Below are 16,659 nucleotides of genomic sequence, written 5' to 3' on the forward strand. Positions count from 1 at the left end.
GCTAGGTACTAAGGCTTCAAACTCCATCCACCCCAGTGGGCCTTTCCTATGCTTCAACACCCAAGAACACAACTGCACTTGTTTATCTCCTCTAGTTAACTCATGATGGTAGATGGATTTCTCCTTGAGGAAAGTGTCAATGCAGAAGTGAGAAGGAAAGCAGAGACCCAAATCGATCCATTACTTCAAGAATCAGCTCAAATCCCATGTTTCTTAGGTCCATGAAATTGTTTCTCTCCTTTCATTAAAGCGGTTTGGCTATGATGTCTCCCTTCATACTTCTCCAATGAGATCTATTAGGGAGCTACAGCTTGTTCAAAGTCCTGTATTTCTTCACAGCTCTAACCTTACAAAGGGTCTCCAGAGACGCAGACTTCAAATGTTTTGGACGCAATTTGTACCTGTATTTTGATCTGTCACACAAGGACTCCAGGCACTGGTAGAAGAGAGATGCTTCTACCCCATCGAGTGGGCTGCAGTCATTTGGGGGTTGGCGCTGCCGATGTTGCCCAGAGGATGATGTTGGCACGATCACAGTATTTGGATTCTTACCAGCTAGTAGATCTTGATAAATGGCAGCCACACTTTCCAGGAACTCTGAAAAAACAGAAAGCGACTTAAAACTCAGGACTATAACGAGCAAAGCATCCTCCTGACCTACCAGACCTGGGATCAAACTGTCATTCCCTCTCTGTGTTGTACATAGCACCAACAGGAAATAAACACTATGGCATCCCGCATATTCAGATCAGATATTACGCAGGCACAAACAGCCATTTCCATATAAGTTGCTGGCCTCTTCCTGTCAGGATGATTGTGAGAGGCCACTCACTCTGGGATGATTATGAAAGGCCACTCACTCCGCTGAACAAGATTATTCTCAAGGGAACAGAGGCTAGGCTAGCCAGCACATGGATAAAACAGCCAAGCGTGAAAGCTAACGAACACAAAACTAGTTTGCAAAGTCTAGAAAGTTTTCCTTCTCTGTCTCTTGCTACTGATTAAGAACTCATCCAAGTTGGGAACAAACTATATGGAACTGCAACAGGAGGAAAGGGACCAAGTTAGTCAGGGCTCCAGGCTGTATCCCAGCTTGTCTCTGTGCTGCTCCAAAGTAAATATAACACGGGATCTAGAGGAAGGGCCAGGGCAGGTCAGGGCTAGAGTTGGCAGAAAGCCTCTCCCCAGGCTCCTCATACTACCCACTGTTTACTGCAAGAGTCTAATTTTAAACAAGTTTGTTTATGGATGTGGTCAGCAGTTTACAAATCTAGATTCCATTTGGAGCGGTTTGCATGTGTGTGGGTTGGTGGGAGAGCGTATGACAGGCTGTGTGTGTGCATTGTGCCTGGGTGAACAGGACAGGGATGGGAGGTTTGAGCATGTGTACACGAGGGCAGGCTTGTGAGGACTCCAGTGGCATTTAAGTCCCGAGTGAATGGAAGTGTAATGCTGTGCATGAGGCAGGTGGAGAGGATAGGCAGGATGTCAGCAGGCCCTGAGGCTGTGCTAAGGTTCTGCAGCTCAGTGGAAATATTTGTTATATCAGAGAAAAGCTTTCCAAACACATTTTCTGTCTGTGGCTAAAGGCATTACAAGCCTGGTTCTGCCCAACCCAAAAATCACCATGTTGAACTGTTTTTCTTTGATGAAGTGTCACAGATAACGTGATATACACAGGGGAGATACAGGGGAAGTATATACAGAGAAGTACTGAGAAAAAGAGATTTTTGTATTAGGGATAGCAGCTGACTCTTAACTGCTAGAAAAATGGGAACTGACAGGTTGGATCAGATCTGCAGGCCACCCAAGTCTCTCTGACCACAGACTATGCTCCACCACAGCTTCCAGCCAGTGTCTCCCAATATCCAAACCTGGCCCCTTTTGCCTGGTCGAGGCCAATTGTGAGGTACGTCCATCAGAGGGAGCTATTTAAGTGCGAGCGGACAGAAATCCACAAGCTTAAGTTGCGTTTAGAAAGTGCTCTGTGCTGGGAGATGACTAAGTGGCACCCCGGCAGTTCCCAGTGCTTGGGAGAGTATCTAACTTTGATAGAGGAAATGCTTCCCTCTCTTCGCCCACTTAAGCAGTTCTCTGAATGAGATTCCCTTTCCTCAACCACATTTTAGGGGGGCTAAGGCAAACAGGCCAATGTATTTTAAATCAGTCTCCCTGTACAGAACAAGCACCTGAATGCTCATCCAAGTTTCTCCTCCTTGTCTCCTGAAATTAATTTAAAAATACCTGGGGATTTTTACAGATATATATGTGTGGGTGAACATATGTAAATATACACACACAAACTAATATGATTTGATTTGTATGTTTCCTGTCAAGAATTTTTAAAAGAAGTACCCCATGTAGTTAAAACTCAAACTAGGGGAGAGGGGTAGAATATGATAAATGACCAACAATATGAAGAAGCTAGATGGGGATTAACTGTTCACTTTCCCTTCCAACTAGGGGTTCTCAAATCAAACAACAGAGGTGGTTCTTCATGGGACACCTCTGGCAGACCTGTGCAACTCCTTGCCAAAAGGTGTTGTGGAGGTTACAAGTTTATGTGATTTCAAGGGGAGGCTGAGGAAGTTCTTGGGAGAGGAGTCCACTGGGGGTTCCTAAGTCCATGGAAATTATACCCAATTCAGAAACTCTTTGAGTTGAAACCAGGTGATAGTTGGGTGAGTATTAGGGGGAAGAATTGTATCCATTTGCCCAGTTCCTTTTCTTTTCAAGGCACCAGCTGGTGGGGTTTTCTTTTCCTATCATCTCCAGCAGGGGCCAATACTGTAGGGGCAGAAATGCTCTATTAAGAAAAGGAAAAAAAATTTCCTAGTAAAGGTTAATTGTTAGGTGCTAACATACTCTAGATAAAGCTGGAAATTTATGTCTCAAGGCTAAGACAAATACATGCATAAGCCATAACAGTTACAGGTATCTTGTTATTCACAAAAATTTGGAACCTCCTTATGAAGCTTCCTAATCTCTTGGCATCAGAGATGTCTTTTGCCAGTAGATTCCATTATCTATATATTTTCTGTGAAAAAACATATCCTTACAAGTTTCAAAAAAGTGCAGGGATTGGGAAGCTGTAAGGTTGTAATTCTGTACTAATGGGTGAAGTAAGCAGCTTCCCGGCATTTACCTGAGTAGTAGAACTGGATCTGGAAAGCAAAGAGGAAATCGGAAAAAGACATCAGGCAATCCATAGCATCATCCATCAGCACAATCCTAGGATAAGATGAGAGAAACAGTTTAGCATCTACAAAAGAACTAAAGTCTGTAACCAGGAACCCCAGATCTAGAGAAAGTGCAGCTAGGGAGCTATGTGCAGCTGAGGACTGCTAGTGGCTTGGCCCAGTATAAAAGGTTAGGAGAGAGGAATGGGAACACCCACTGCTGCACGGATGTGGACACCCTAACATAAAATGAAGGCATCTTGAGAACCTGCAGCAAGGAGAAGCTCCTGAATGTCAATGCTATCACACGCTTTGGCTACAGTGTGAACAGAGCAGTGTGACATGGATGTCAAACATTCAAAGCCTAGTGGACACGATAGAACGAACAGCAGCATAAAAACTGCAAGGCTGGTTCACATGGCTATAGAAAGAGTAACTGCGCTACAGACAAGACAGTTACATGAGTATTAAACTGGTGTGAGCAGAATGAGAGTTACGCTATTCCTCTGTATACTAGAGCTCATCAAACTGGGATATTTTCAGATTCATAAGGATAACAACATTTATTAATTCCTAATCTATACTCAAACAAACTCCACTTGACTACAGAGGAAATAACATTGCACTAACAATCAGCTTTCTAATTACACACTGTGAATATCCTATCCCCCCTTCCCAATGAATGAATCAGTCTCTTTTCATATCTACCACGTCTATCATCTGACTATCAGGTCAAATTTCTTGGGCCAGGGACAATGTTTTCTTTCTCTCTGCTAAGTCCCAGGTGCATGTAGGTCCCTACATGCATCCCTATGTTGAAGCATACTTCATGAATATGGAAAATATCAGTAACAGGCCATACAGATGAAGTATAAGTGATAGAAAAGTCCAACTCCTTTCAGGAAAAAAACCTCTGGATTTCAGAAGTAAGTTAGGGCAAAAATGTTCATAAAAATGAAAACAAAAACAATGCTCTGGTCACTCACTACATAAGGATAAAAAGGCCAGTCTCCGGAGTGGGAAAAATCAAACTTGGCCTGATCAATGACAGCTCAGGCTGGAAAACAGAAGGAAACACTTCACTTTGATGGGAAAAAACAGAGTATTCAGATGGTGCTAAAGAAAAGCAGCTGGTACTTCTTCAACTGTGTGCAGGTCTACTGACCCTGTACAGTCAGTATCTGGCATATCATGTCATATGAGAAGGATTACCAGTTCATTATAGCCAAAGTACGGGTCACCTAGTAGGACCCTTTTGAACATGGGGCCAAATGCAATCCATGGACCAACTCCTGCAGCATCAATGGTCTGAACGCATTGCTGGGGAAACGCTGTTCTCTCTCATGTTACGTCTCTGACTCCAGGGAGCTGTGTGGGAGGCTGACCTAGAAGAGTTATAGGATCTTCCAAGACTTCCCTGCCACTCAGACCAGTTCTGTTCACTGTGGCAAAATCAAACATGCAGAGCAGCTTGAATTAATTATCTCAAAGAAGAAAGACTAGGGCTAAGAGGGTCCCCAGGAGAAAAGCCAGTATTTAAAACAAAACCCTTTGAAGATGTCAAAGTGCTTCTAATTTATTTATTATGTTCCAGAAGCCTCCTCCTCCTCCTGTCTAAAGAAGCAGTAGCTTCAGTTCTTAATTCTCACTAATAAGCATGTTACTGAGATTGTCAGTGGCCACATCAAGGAAATGGCTTTGAAGCTGGCAGGCAGAGCATCTTCATCTCTCAGCAATACTGCTCAGCCACTGGTGTTTCCAACCACTATTTAAGCACTGGAAATGTGATGGGTGACATTGCTGATGAGCTGCACTCCCTCCTTTGAAATGATGGTCTGTCTCACAGATACCCTCAAAGCCCAAACTCCAAAGCTTTTATCAGTGCATTTCTCCATCCTGGAGATGCAGGAGAACAACAGTGGAGAGGGTTTTTTATGTATTCATTATGCAGAATGATATTACATCACCTTCATGACAATCAACTCATTTTACTTGTTAAATCTAAAGCTATGGTCAGTGGCTGTGCTCTGCAGCACCAAGTCCCAGTCTCTCTCTTAGAGGAGAGAGCATGAGGAAACAGGCAAAGGTTTGAGAATTTGCTGGACACTTCTTGCTGTTAAAGACAGCAAGGAGCCTCTAAGGAAGACTGTACAGCACATATGTGACAGAGAAGCATCTAAATAGAAGCAGGTGCACTCTGGTGATGCGTTACTGACTCCACTTGGCCCAGGAGTCTGCGCTGCGGAAATGTTGAGAAGTCTTTAAATCCAATACAATCATTTATGAGGAGATTGACTGCAGCTGGCTATTTCCCCACACAGCAGTCAGGGAAGCTGGGAGAGCATCATATGCAACATATCTGCATCTCTTCCCTAAAATATCTGGCAAGGAGAGAATCCTAGCCATGGACTGTAACCCAGACAGGACCAAAATTGAGGATGAAATCTGAAAGTCTGAACTGCAACTCAAAAGAGTTCATCAGGTAGCTGCTATTTCAAGGGATTCTTTATTTATTCTTTCTTGCCCAAATTAGACTTTAAGCCCTCAGGGGCACATGCTTATTTACAAAGTTAGTAGTCAGCACTCAATGAATAATGAAAATCAAGGAGACACTCTGGAAAGGACCGAAGAAAGATGCCTATACTTGAAGGACTCTGGCAAAGGGTGTAGTGGTCTTTCAGGGTTCAAGTGGATTTGGCTGGCAGGAAAGCCTTGCTACTGTGCCAATGGGGAAACTTTATGATCTACTGATTGTGGTTAAAATCTCAGAAACCCAGACTAGACAGGATGTCCCCAGGACAAACTCTACACCAGGCAAGTTGAAAGGACTTTTACTGTTCTCTGCTACCATTACAGGCTAACTGACACAATCTATCTTAAGGCCAGGCTGGCTCAAATGAGTCTTCAGGGATTTGGTTTGTTTACTGATACATGGAGGCAAAAATAAGCGGAACATAAAAAAAGGGGCAAGATCTGCACTCTCAGGCAATCTTTTAACAGGGGTACAGAATTGCAAGCCCCACTTCCATTAGTACTGATAAGTGCAACATGAGCTTATATACCACATAAAACAGCATAGGAGCTGTGAACAACTGAGCTCTTGCTACTCAAATGCTGGCAGTGAGTTCCTTGTGTTTCTGTTACAAGAGAAAAGTCAGTGCTCAGGTACAGATCTTGAAATCATGGCATCAAACCAGAAAAATCCCTTCATTTTCTGTCCTGCAGTTTCAAGATTCAGAAAACCAAAAGGTGTCTCTGAAGATCAAAGGTATCTCTGTAGATTAAAATCTTCAATCTGCTAATGGCTATAACCCTTTGAAGAAAAAAAAAACATTCAAGACATCTCACAGACACAGATAGCCTGGTTGGTTTTTGGGTATGACTTATGCATTTGTGTGGCAACAGGAACAGAAAAATGGAGCACTCTGGTGTCACGCAAATAAAACCTATATTGTTGTAGCCTCTGTTCTTCTGCTCTGACATTTCCTGATCTTACTCCCAGTGTTTGTTATCAGTGCATAGCAACAGCTCCTGGATGAGCGGAGTGCACCGTGCTGTGAGATCATCTCAGTCATGCAGCACTGAGACTACAACTACAACTGCTCTCTTCCCAAGAGTGCCAATAATTACACAGGTCCTGGCTGTACCAGTGAATGCTGTGGCTACTCCCACCGCTACTTTATTTAATTCCTTTCCTAAGCAAATTAGCAACAAAACCATTGGGGCTGTGCAGACTGAAAGAGGAACAATGTCAGTGGGTTTGCATGTGACATTCATGCTTTGCGAGGACTCAATCAACTGGTGCCGGAAGACAGCCTGCAGAGTTCACCTTTCTAACTGGCAGAGACCAAGGAGAACAATGGGAAGCATAGACCAGCAAAAGGACAAGAGAGCAAGCAACAGACGGAAGGAAACAGAAAGATGGTTTAGAAATACGACAAGTTTTATTAAAATTGTTCAACTAGATTAGCTTGTAACAGAATAATAGCAATGTGTAAGAAAATCTCTAGCCAGCCAAAAGTAGGAGTGAGGTCATCCCCACCTGAGCCTGGGTGCCTCTGACAGAGATCTCATTTCTCTCCAACACCTGCTCCCAAAGCCGGCTTGTCTGTCCCTACGGCACACGCACAACAATGCGGCAGGCCCCTGAATGGGGCCTCTAGTTTACAACAGCCTTGTGGATTAAATTCCTTGACACAAACATCATAACGTGTAGATATGCTGAAGTCTCCTTTCATGCACCATCACAAATTCCTGCTCGGCTCAGCTGGAACCCTATGAAATACACACCAGTGCACGGGACTGGTGCTTGTGTACCTCCATGAAAGGAAGCAGCAGATATATCCCTGCTACAGGGTTAGCATTCTTTCTTAGTCTGGCATTGGAGGCCAAGCAACTGTACTCTGTGGAGGCCCACTGGTGAGCTAGAGGGAAAAGAGGCACTCAACTTTTAGTTTTAATTGAACCAACACAGCTTTAACTGCAATTCGATTTGGATAGCAGCACACAGGAGCCAGGGATGAATTCAGAGAATCAGCCCAGTGGAAGTACTAGCAGATGGGTAACACTTCTCTTTTTCACTTTCCTTAATATAATTTTCGTGTGACACTGATGCTAATGAAGGATAACAGAATGACAAATAGAAAATGAGGACCTTTTCATTATTTAGGCCATTAACAACATAGGCAGCAGTTAATATCCCAATCATGCGTCTGGATCCTGTTTCCAAATGTCATTTCTAGGTCCATGAAAAAAGTTAAGTTTCCATGCCCCCTCTACTGAGATGACTAGGAATGAGAGCATTTATTCAGTAACCTTGCTGTGATCATGGGGGGGGGTGTGTGTGGGTGTGTGTGTGCACACACGCACTCCTACTGAGATCTGAACTGACCCCCCACCCCAACAGATGTATATGCCTTATTACATTTTCACTATCAGATAGTTAATAATCAACTGCCTGGGCTGGACTGGAACCAGCAAGCACTATCAGTAAAAAATTCCGTATCACATTATCAGTGCCCTGAGCCATCTATCTGCTTTAGGCCTTGTCTAGATTAAAATTTCAAACAGATTAGCTACCATGTTCTTAGCTAATGTACTTTAAAACACTGGCAGTCCTTCAGAGGTTAGTACCTTTTAAACGTGATCAACCATAGGAAGCTGGGGTGAGGGGGAACACATTTTAAAGATGGTAAACTGTATTTGAAATATAGTTTAAAATCATGTCATTTAAAAACACATTGACATTCTTTTATATGCAACTCATCTTCTGAACATAGAGCCAGCAGCATTCTGCACTGTTATTTCAGCCCCTGTATACCTTAAGTATACACTCTCTCTCACTGCTAGAAAAACACCCTGTCCTTAACCTTGAAACATGGCATCTCTTTTCCCCAAATCTTAAAAGCTGAAGGTCCCTGTGCATACCTTTACCCACAGATGTAGTTCCTAAGTCCATGTGTGTAGGACTGATCTTGTCTTAAAAGAGAGGATGAGGACCCACCTTGCTGCTTTCTGAGTGAGCTCCATTGGGAAGTCAGGGCAGAGCAGCTGCAGCAGGCAGTGGTATTCCTGTGCTGTCAGCAAATCTGCAGGAAAAGAGAGGTGAGAACATCATAATTCTTTTACAGGCTGTTCCCTCCCCTTGCTTCCTCTCTAGGAAAAAATCCTCATATTCCCTTCTACTCTCAGTTAAGTAGACTGGGTAGTATTGACAACATAACTGCTCCCTAGACCCTCAGAGCTGGGCTTTTCTGATGGAGTTTCCAGCAAAGACAATCAGAAAGAGGCCTAAGAAAGGGGAAATCCTATTGAAGAGGCTCCTGCAGAAAAACTGGTAACAGGTAGTGATTCAGCGTGAAAAAGAGGTAACCAAAACAGGGCAGTTTCAAGTGAGAACACAGTTTGGTTTGACTTGAATATAACCATGTGGAAAAAGGAATCATTTCAAAGTTGCTTAAATTTGCTGAAATTCACTGGCATGGTGACATTCACCACATTATGCCTGAAAACCATCCACAGAACATCTGGCAGCAGTAACAAAGGCAAACAAGGTTTTTGGGTTGTGTATGGAAGGCTACAGAATATAAACCACAGACGTTATTACTTTGGCATTTGGTAAGGCAGCTGGATGGGCTCTTTTGGAATAATGTGTACAAATCTGGTCACTGTATTATAGGAAGCACAGAACGAAGATCCAAAAAACACAAGAAAACCAATCAAATGATTCATGTTTTAGAGAGCAGCTTTGTGAAAGACTGGTCAAGAAAGGCCTCTGTGGTTCAGCAGAAGGAGTCTAAAAGAGGTGACTCTTAGGGAAGCTTATAGGACCCCAAGGGAATGGAAACATACTGATGTCAAAAAGCCCTACATGATTGTATGTTCATAGTCCAAAAGGCTGTGGACTGGAGTTAAGGAGAAGACTAGCAGAACAGCAGCAATTTTTGCAGTACTTCTATATACAGAAGAATGCCAAGTATGGAAGAAAGACCCAGGGGTGGAAGCAGAGCCAAGCAGTAGTCAGGGAGGGGATCCAAAGGGCACAGGCATTAGGACTGAGGTACAGAGCATGAGCCACAGACACATCTTAGCCTTCCTTAGGCTCTCTAATCAACAATGTCCCAGATGATAGGCACAACTTCTCCATATCTTCACAACTCCTCTAAGCCTGGCAGTTCAACAAAAGCGAGAGAAAGGGAAAATACTACACCTTTGTCAGATGTTTCAAGAGGCAGGTATGCAGTATCAAAGGGACATTTCGCTGTGACATCCAACCCAGCCAAATTAATATTTTCAATGCTGACTAAAGAAATACTGCAGGAGGACTGTCACCAAAATAAAGTTATAGACTGTTCCTTTACCTACATTATTAGCCAGGAAAATGGAGGAGAGGAGAGAGCTACTATTTTTCTCTTCAGTTCAGGAAACCCTATAGCTGAAAACCACTGTTGTCAGACTCTTTGACATCCATTATAGACACTCTCTAGAGTACTATACTTTGCACTGCTCTTGGGAGGACTTTCTATCTAATGAAGCACCTTCGGTTTAGGGTCATTCTATGAAAACGTGATTTTGTTCTGTCTGGAAAAGCCAACTCTGCAGTCAGAAATCTGTTATAACACAAGGAAGTCTCAGCCTGTGCAGAACTACAATGCCATTGCAAAGATTTGTGCAACCTATTCTACTGTAAGGATAAATACATCAGAATCTCTCTTCTTCCAAAACTTGAATACTGAGCTGAAATAAATTTCTGTGACTGCACTGAAATTACAGATGTCTGGGAGAATATGGAGGGTGCTGTAACTTTCTTGTATTGTCATTTCTTACTAAAACACAAATCAGAGGCTGCTCTCTATTGCAGATACTACCTTGGTCCTTCAGTTAGTGTATAATCTGAGCTTGCGTTAATGATAGTATCCAGTGGAATGGTGGGGTTTTCTCCTGCAATGTAAGCTAATCAGTTCCTTGAATGTCATCAAAGAAAGTATCACCATGTTTTATGTATAACTGCAAAAGGATATTATTGAAAAAGTCTCAGTTATCAGGGTCAGGAAGATGCATATTTTTAATTGAATTTTCAGCTCACTATTTCTCTTTCATGACACTACGTAGAGGGAAGAAAATTCTCTTCTCTGTTATTTTGTTGGATCAACAGTCATTTATAGCAAGATAAAGTTTGGTTCTTGAGAAAACTATCTGATCGTGTAAGGTACATGCAAGTTTCATAAAATCATCTTCAACAGGCTCAGCACAGGAAGTAGGTTACAGGAAAACAGAAGTTGGGCATAAAAAGGCTCTTTTGAAACAGACACTTTCTCATAATTAGAGGACAGTATAGAGCTCTTACAACTACTCTTCAAGGCTTTCTAAATCTAGCTTTGAATAATGCTGGGCATTAAACTTCCTATCTTTGTCTAAAAAGTCTACATGTTGGTCTGAAGGAGTCACACCATTTGGAAGCTTTATGCAATTTACATTTTTTGTTTGGCTAAGTTCAAATTCCTATTTATGCATCCTTATACCTCTTGCTGTCCATTATTTTTTCCTTTCATTTGTCAACAGATCATTATAATAACCCTTTCTTCATACTGCACCTTATTCAATCTATTCAAATGATAACTATATTTATTTAAAGTTAGATCTGTTTAAATTTACCTTACCCTCTACATCCCTCCCTACCTAGCCCAGTCGTATCTATTGCTCTGCTTTGATCCCCTTTCAATTTTCACAGCGTGGTGTCCAGCAGTGTATTGAGCATCCCTCATACATTCAGAACAGACAGGCTCTAGGAGGATAATCTGCCCACTTTCATCAGCGAAGCCCCTTTTCATTAATTCTGAATCTTAGCCTCCTCTTTTCTCACCCTGAAGGTGAAGGAGCTTAGGATTTTTTTGAAGGATGAGGTTTCCTGAGAAAGATGCACTTCGTTCACGGTCCCTGTCAGGTTGCTAGACAAAGGCAGCTTGAGAGGGTAACTGGACCTTAAGCAAGCATTAGTTTTGAGGCATAAATAGGGATCTCTCACTTGCTGGAAATAACATACTTTTAAAACTTATAATAGTTTACACTGTCTTTTTCTCCTCCCTCTTCATACAAAGTCACAGCATCATCCTTACTCCTCCATCATAAAACAATGACACAACATAGAGCAAAAGCAGAAGTCTGCTCAAAAAAACTTTGGGAAAGGGTGGCAGAGATCCTCTCCAGCCAGCACATCAGAGGGTGAAGTTCGTTGTCAATAAAAGTGGAATTAATAACAGTTTCAGTCTTTGAGCAAATGGTCTATTTAGATGGGAACCACACACAAAGCTGAAGTGGTGCAGAGAAGTTCCTTCTCTGAAGAAAGAAGCCCTTTACTTCTTATGCCTGGAGAAATGGCACCAAATTAGTAACTGAAGTACGCAGGCAGACTCTTTTAGGCTGTAACACAACTCGGCCTGTAGACACCCCAGGCGCCTGACCAATAAATCATATCAATTTCTCAGACTAAAGATGGGTACCTATTACACAGGAAATCACCACAGAACTTCGGAGGTGTCTACAGTTTACTGTGATAACTGTTTTTCTGTTCCCTACAGCAAGGTCAGTGAAGACCAGGCAGAAAATTACATTTGCCCGTGTACTATATTGTCTGCCAAGAGCTGCTTGGAATAAACAAGGGCAGTTTTGGTGCATGACCACATTGCTCCTTCCTGTCTCCAGGCCACAGCTGAGTAAATAGTGTTCAACGCTGCATGATGAAGAAAGAAAGAAAAGAAGGACAGTACCAGTGAGAATGAGTGAAAACTGGAATCCACAACCGCTACTTTGGTTGCTACCACAAATTACTGTATCTCAAGTTCCAGTAACAAATGAAGCAAATCACGGAGAGTTTAAATCTGACCCCACAGCACAGGGCAGCGAGCTGTATGCACTCTACCATGCTCTCGCAGTGGAACAAACTTGGTCATACCATGTGTTTGAGGATGGAGAGAGATTGCAATCTGCATGTTAACCACGTTCATTTACAGCTGAACCTAACACTTTGCTCTTCTACTGCAAAGCAGCTAATAACAAATTCCAAAGTGATTTTAAAACAGCAGTACACGAAGAAGGAGCTGGGAGGCTTAATAGAGTAAGTGCAGGAAAGTGGTACGGCTAGAGTTGCTCAGGAAGTACTTTAACCTTTTGGTCATAATTTTTGCTGTACTGGTCTTCAAAATCCTGCCCAGCCTGTACTACTGCTGCTACTGTGCCACTAGCAAAATCCTGACTCTTCTCTACAGATCTCACTGTCTGTGAGTAGTTTATTGTCTTTTGGTGCCTGAGGCAGACTCTTCCTCATGTTTCAGAGACATAGTGGAGAAGGAAGTTTGTCCATGTGGTAGTCTTAGAAAACAAACACCGCCTTCTGGGTAAAAATGGCCTACCTTTGAGAAACATGAAGGCAGCTGCTTTGTATTTCCCTGGCTTTTAAAACACGTATTGTTTTTACCAGCTTCATTTCTGCTTTTTATGTGGCTGACAGATGGTACCTGACCCAAAGTGATGCAAACTCTATGAATGTGAAATTATGTGTTTATGCTGCTGTCAGTGTCGTGAGTGAAGTGTAGACACACATGAGCTGTCTTTAAACTAGTTATCTTTCATACCAACAGCAGCCTGGCCACAGAAGCCTGGAGCTCAGCGAAGGTTGTAAAAATCTACCCAGGAAGCCAATAAATATTTAGGACTTAGCCTGAACTGCAGTCATTGCTGCTGTATCTAGGCTGCTTTCGGCACAAGAAATAGCTATCTGCAATGCTGTCACAACACTGTGACAGCTATAAATATGCCCAAAGCAGTAGGAGAATATTTACTGTGGTTGGTGAATGAAATCTGCCCCAGAAAGTCACATTAGTAACTTCCCAGAAACACAAGGATTGCCTTGAAGAATATACATTATAGTTCCCAATTCCCATCATCTTTTATGTACAACCACTATCCAAGCAGGCTGGAGCCCTGGGCAATGTAGCCTTCCCCTTTGGATTATGGCAGGACACACAATTTCCACAGGTTGCTTTTCTACCACAGTAATGAAGTCATTCAAGAGTCATAAAGTCATAGAGCTGTAAATCAGTCTCCTGGAAATATAACAGAGAACAGCCTAATAAATAATATTTTTTTAAAATGTTGGGAGAGTCTTTCCTAGCCTTCAGTTTTTAAATTTCTGGTATATGTAAGTATCACATCCTTAGGATTCTCTCTATATTTGTACAAGCTTGCAACCTTGTAGAAAAGAACAAAAACAAAAGCCCCTAAAAATAAAAGGCTAGGTGTTCTTGTGCTGTCTATAGGAGCCACAATTTTACAAAAAAATGAATATAAACATGAGCATCGATAATACTGCAACTTCACAACTCATAGCTGGCTAATAGGCTATGCTCTGCACATGCCTTGTTCACAAGATACCTATGGCCTAATATCCTACATAGATCTAGTGCTAATAACAAACAGAAACCCAAAAATTCTAGGAAAATTAATCCATGCATAGGACCTAAACAGTGATATACAGCTGTGTAAAAAATCCCATTTCTTCCTCATAACACTTTCTACTCTAAAAAAAAAAAAATTCTTCCTTTTCAATTAATCTTTTATAAAATTTTGCATTGAGAGATTTTATGAGCTATCATGAAAAAGATTGGTTCTTGTTACTTGAGATAATGGTTGTTTAAATAAGAATTTGAAACAAAATAAAAACATTCAAGGGCTGTTTCTTTGACTAATTCACTTTTTCCACTGACAAGAAGAGATATAAAATAAACAGAAACCAGATCCAGAATATGCATTTGTCTAATTTTAAAAATTTATTTTCCTTATTTTCAAACAAACAAAAAGGGAAACAGCAGGTCACATAATTATCCCCATAATTTGAGATGAAAGGTTAAATAAAGCTAAATTAAACAATAAAGAATAAGCACTCATGCACTTTCCCCTTAAGTTGTATAAGCATGTTCACATAAGACGTGTACAGCACGATTCATTCCGCCCTTGAAGTGTACCGACAGCTCCCACAGTCATTAGAAAATAGTCCTAAGAGCGTAGGAAAATCAGAAGAAAACTGAGAGAGACCAACCTGTTACTTTTAAGCAACAGGAAAATGCACTAGAAGCCAAAGATTTCTGCCAGGTTAGCTTAAAACCAACTTCATTTCTTAAGGGAAGGTTTTCTAGTGAATAGTTTAAAGAAGGTAATTGTCAAATATGTTTCATGCATCAACATAAGAACGTGTGCTTTACATGGAGTCTTGGACATAAGTAGCTTTAAAAGACCATGTGGCTTTGTACCAATGTCTGGCTCAATCTCATTAGATACTAGCAAAAAAACCGCAAACAAACTATTTTCTTAGTTTTAATAACTGGATGCATTACCTCTACCTTCCTGATGGTGAAGTTCAACAAGCAGCTAAGCCAATCTAAAGCCTTACTCCTGCTGAAAGGGGCAGGTCTCCCTCATCTCTCTCCTTTCCTTTCCCCTCACCTGTTGCTGGCCACGTGGTTCTGAATCAGCCCTTGCACCAGCTCCGGCACTCAGCAGGCCCCTTGCTGAGAAAATTCAACTTTTTTCCGGGGCTCTCAGAAATATCTGATGAAAGCTCATGGAAAGCAAGCTGTGGAAGAGCACGGTCACATGCAAGGAAGAAAGAAGAAGGTGGAGAAGGAGAGCAGAACCTCCCCTCCTCAGCAGAGATAAACCGTTAGATAGTCTCAGGTAATTCCCTGCTTAAGATGTTTTAATTCTTAAAGTCCAGGATGTATGCAAGGCATTGTCATGATCCTCCTAATTAAAAGTAGGTTCAGCTTTACTGGCTGTACTTGCACCATAACTGCTAAGATGGTTTGTGAACACTCTGTTATGAGACATACTCTTAAGGCAGAACTTTTGGCATCCTTGCTACCCAAGCAGGCAGATGAGTTCAGGTTATTCACAAAGCCCATCTATTCTTTCCATTGATACCGTTTAGGTCGTCCCAGAAGGGATCCCAGAGCATCCTCAGGAAAGGACCCCAGAAGACTTTGTGTCTGACACGACAGCAAAAGCAGACAGGGTAACTGAAGAATGCACAGAGTTGCTAGAGTTTGGCTCCATGGGGGGGTTCTTCCAGGAGGATACTTGCAGCACTGGCTGCACCCTGGATTGCTCCTCCTGACCTGTGAGAATATTAGCAAAATCCTACCAGACGTAAGGGTGCTGCTGCAGGCAAGGAGTCTTCACAAACAAGGTGTTTTGCACTCTACAAAAGTAGCATGGCTTCAAACAGCAGACTTAGATATAGGTGACTCCTGTTGACAACAGGTAGAAAGATCCAGCTTCTGATGTGAAAAGCAGAGTGACAGAGATTTAGTGAGATTTGCCTGGAACAACCGGTCAGACAAATATAGTGGAGAGCTAAGCAGACTGACCTAAAAAGATTTGTTTGGGGAGTGCTGCAAGAGAGAACAGTTAGAGGGGATTAGCACTGTGGTTGAGCAGAAAGCTAGTTTTGAGGCACTCAGGTAAGAAGGAAAAGATTCAGCTGCAGTGAAGAATGAACTCATTTGTTCTGGACGGACTCTGGACAGTCCATATGAACAGTAAATTCACTGAAAAGCAGGCTTATTATGGGCAAAGCTCCAGTAGCACCATATTATGAGTGAGCTAGAGGTTTTTTAGAGAGTAAAATCCTCTAGATGGTGTGATTGTTTTCCTGCCCTTTGATCTTGAGTCCTTTTATCAATAAACTACTCGCCAGATTAACAAAAACAAAAAATGAATTTATACAGAACTGCTCCAATTCTATCTGCAAAATCCAGAATCTTGCTGTTTATACAAACTTTCATCATCCTCTAGTCCCTTTCAAACTCCCCATAATTATCCTTTAGTACCAAACGTTTCATGTGGCAGCATTACTTCAGCTTTGAGTGAATGTTACTCAGGGCAGGATGAGCTGTGCCAAAGGTACAGTCCAAGGCTATCATCTGGC

General features: G+C 42.0%; 1 protein-coding gene across 2 annotated transcripts in view; it reads right to left on the reverse strand.

The window, feature by feature from the left end:
* Window positions 1-16,659, reverse strand: part of CSTPP1 (centriolar satellite-associated tubulin polyglutamylase complex regulator 1) — an 84,086-nt gene that overhangs the window by 6,708 nt on the left and 60,719 nt on the right. For both annotated transcript variants that reach the window (XM_054827121.1, XM_054827120.1), the window contains exons 4-6: window positions 8,683-8,767; window positions 3,146-3,231; window positions 402-597 (exon numbers count right to left, since the gene is read on the reverse strand). In XM_054827121.1, coding sequence (XP_054683096.1) covers window positions 402-597; window positions 3,146-3,231; window positions 8,683-8,767 — 367 coding nt within the window. The remainder of the gene's footprint in view (window positions 1-401; window positions 598-3,145; window positions 3,232-8,682; window positions 8,768-16,659) is intronic.

The sequence above is a fragment of the Grus americana genome, chromosome 5 (assembly GCF_028858705.1).
Source record: "Grus americana isolate bGruAme1 chromosome 5, bGruAme1.mat, whole genome shotgun sequence".
Taxonomy (NCBI): Eukaryota; Metazoa; Chordata; class Aves; order Gruiformes; family Gruidae; genus Grus; species Grus americana.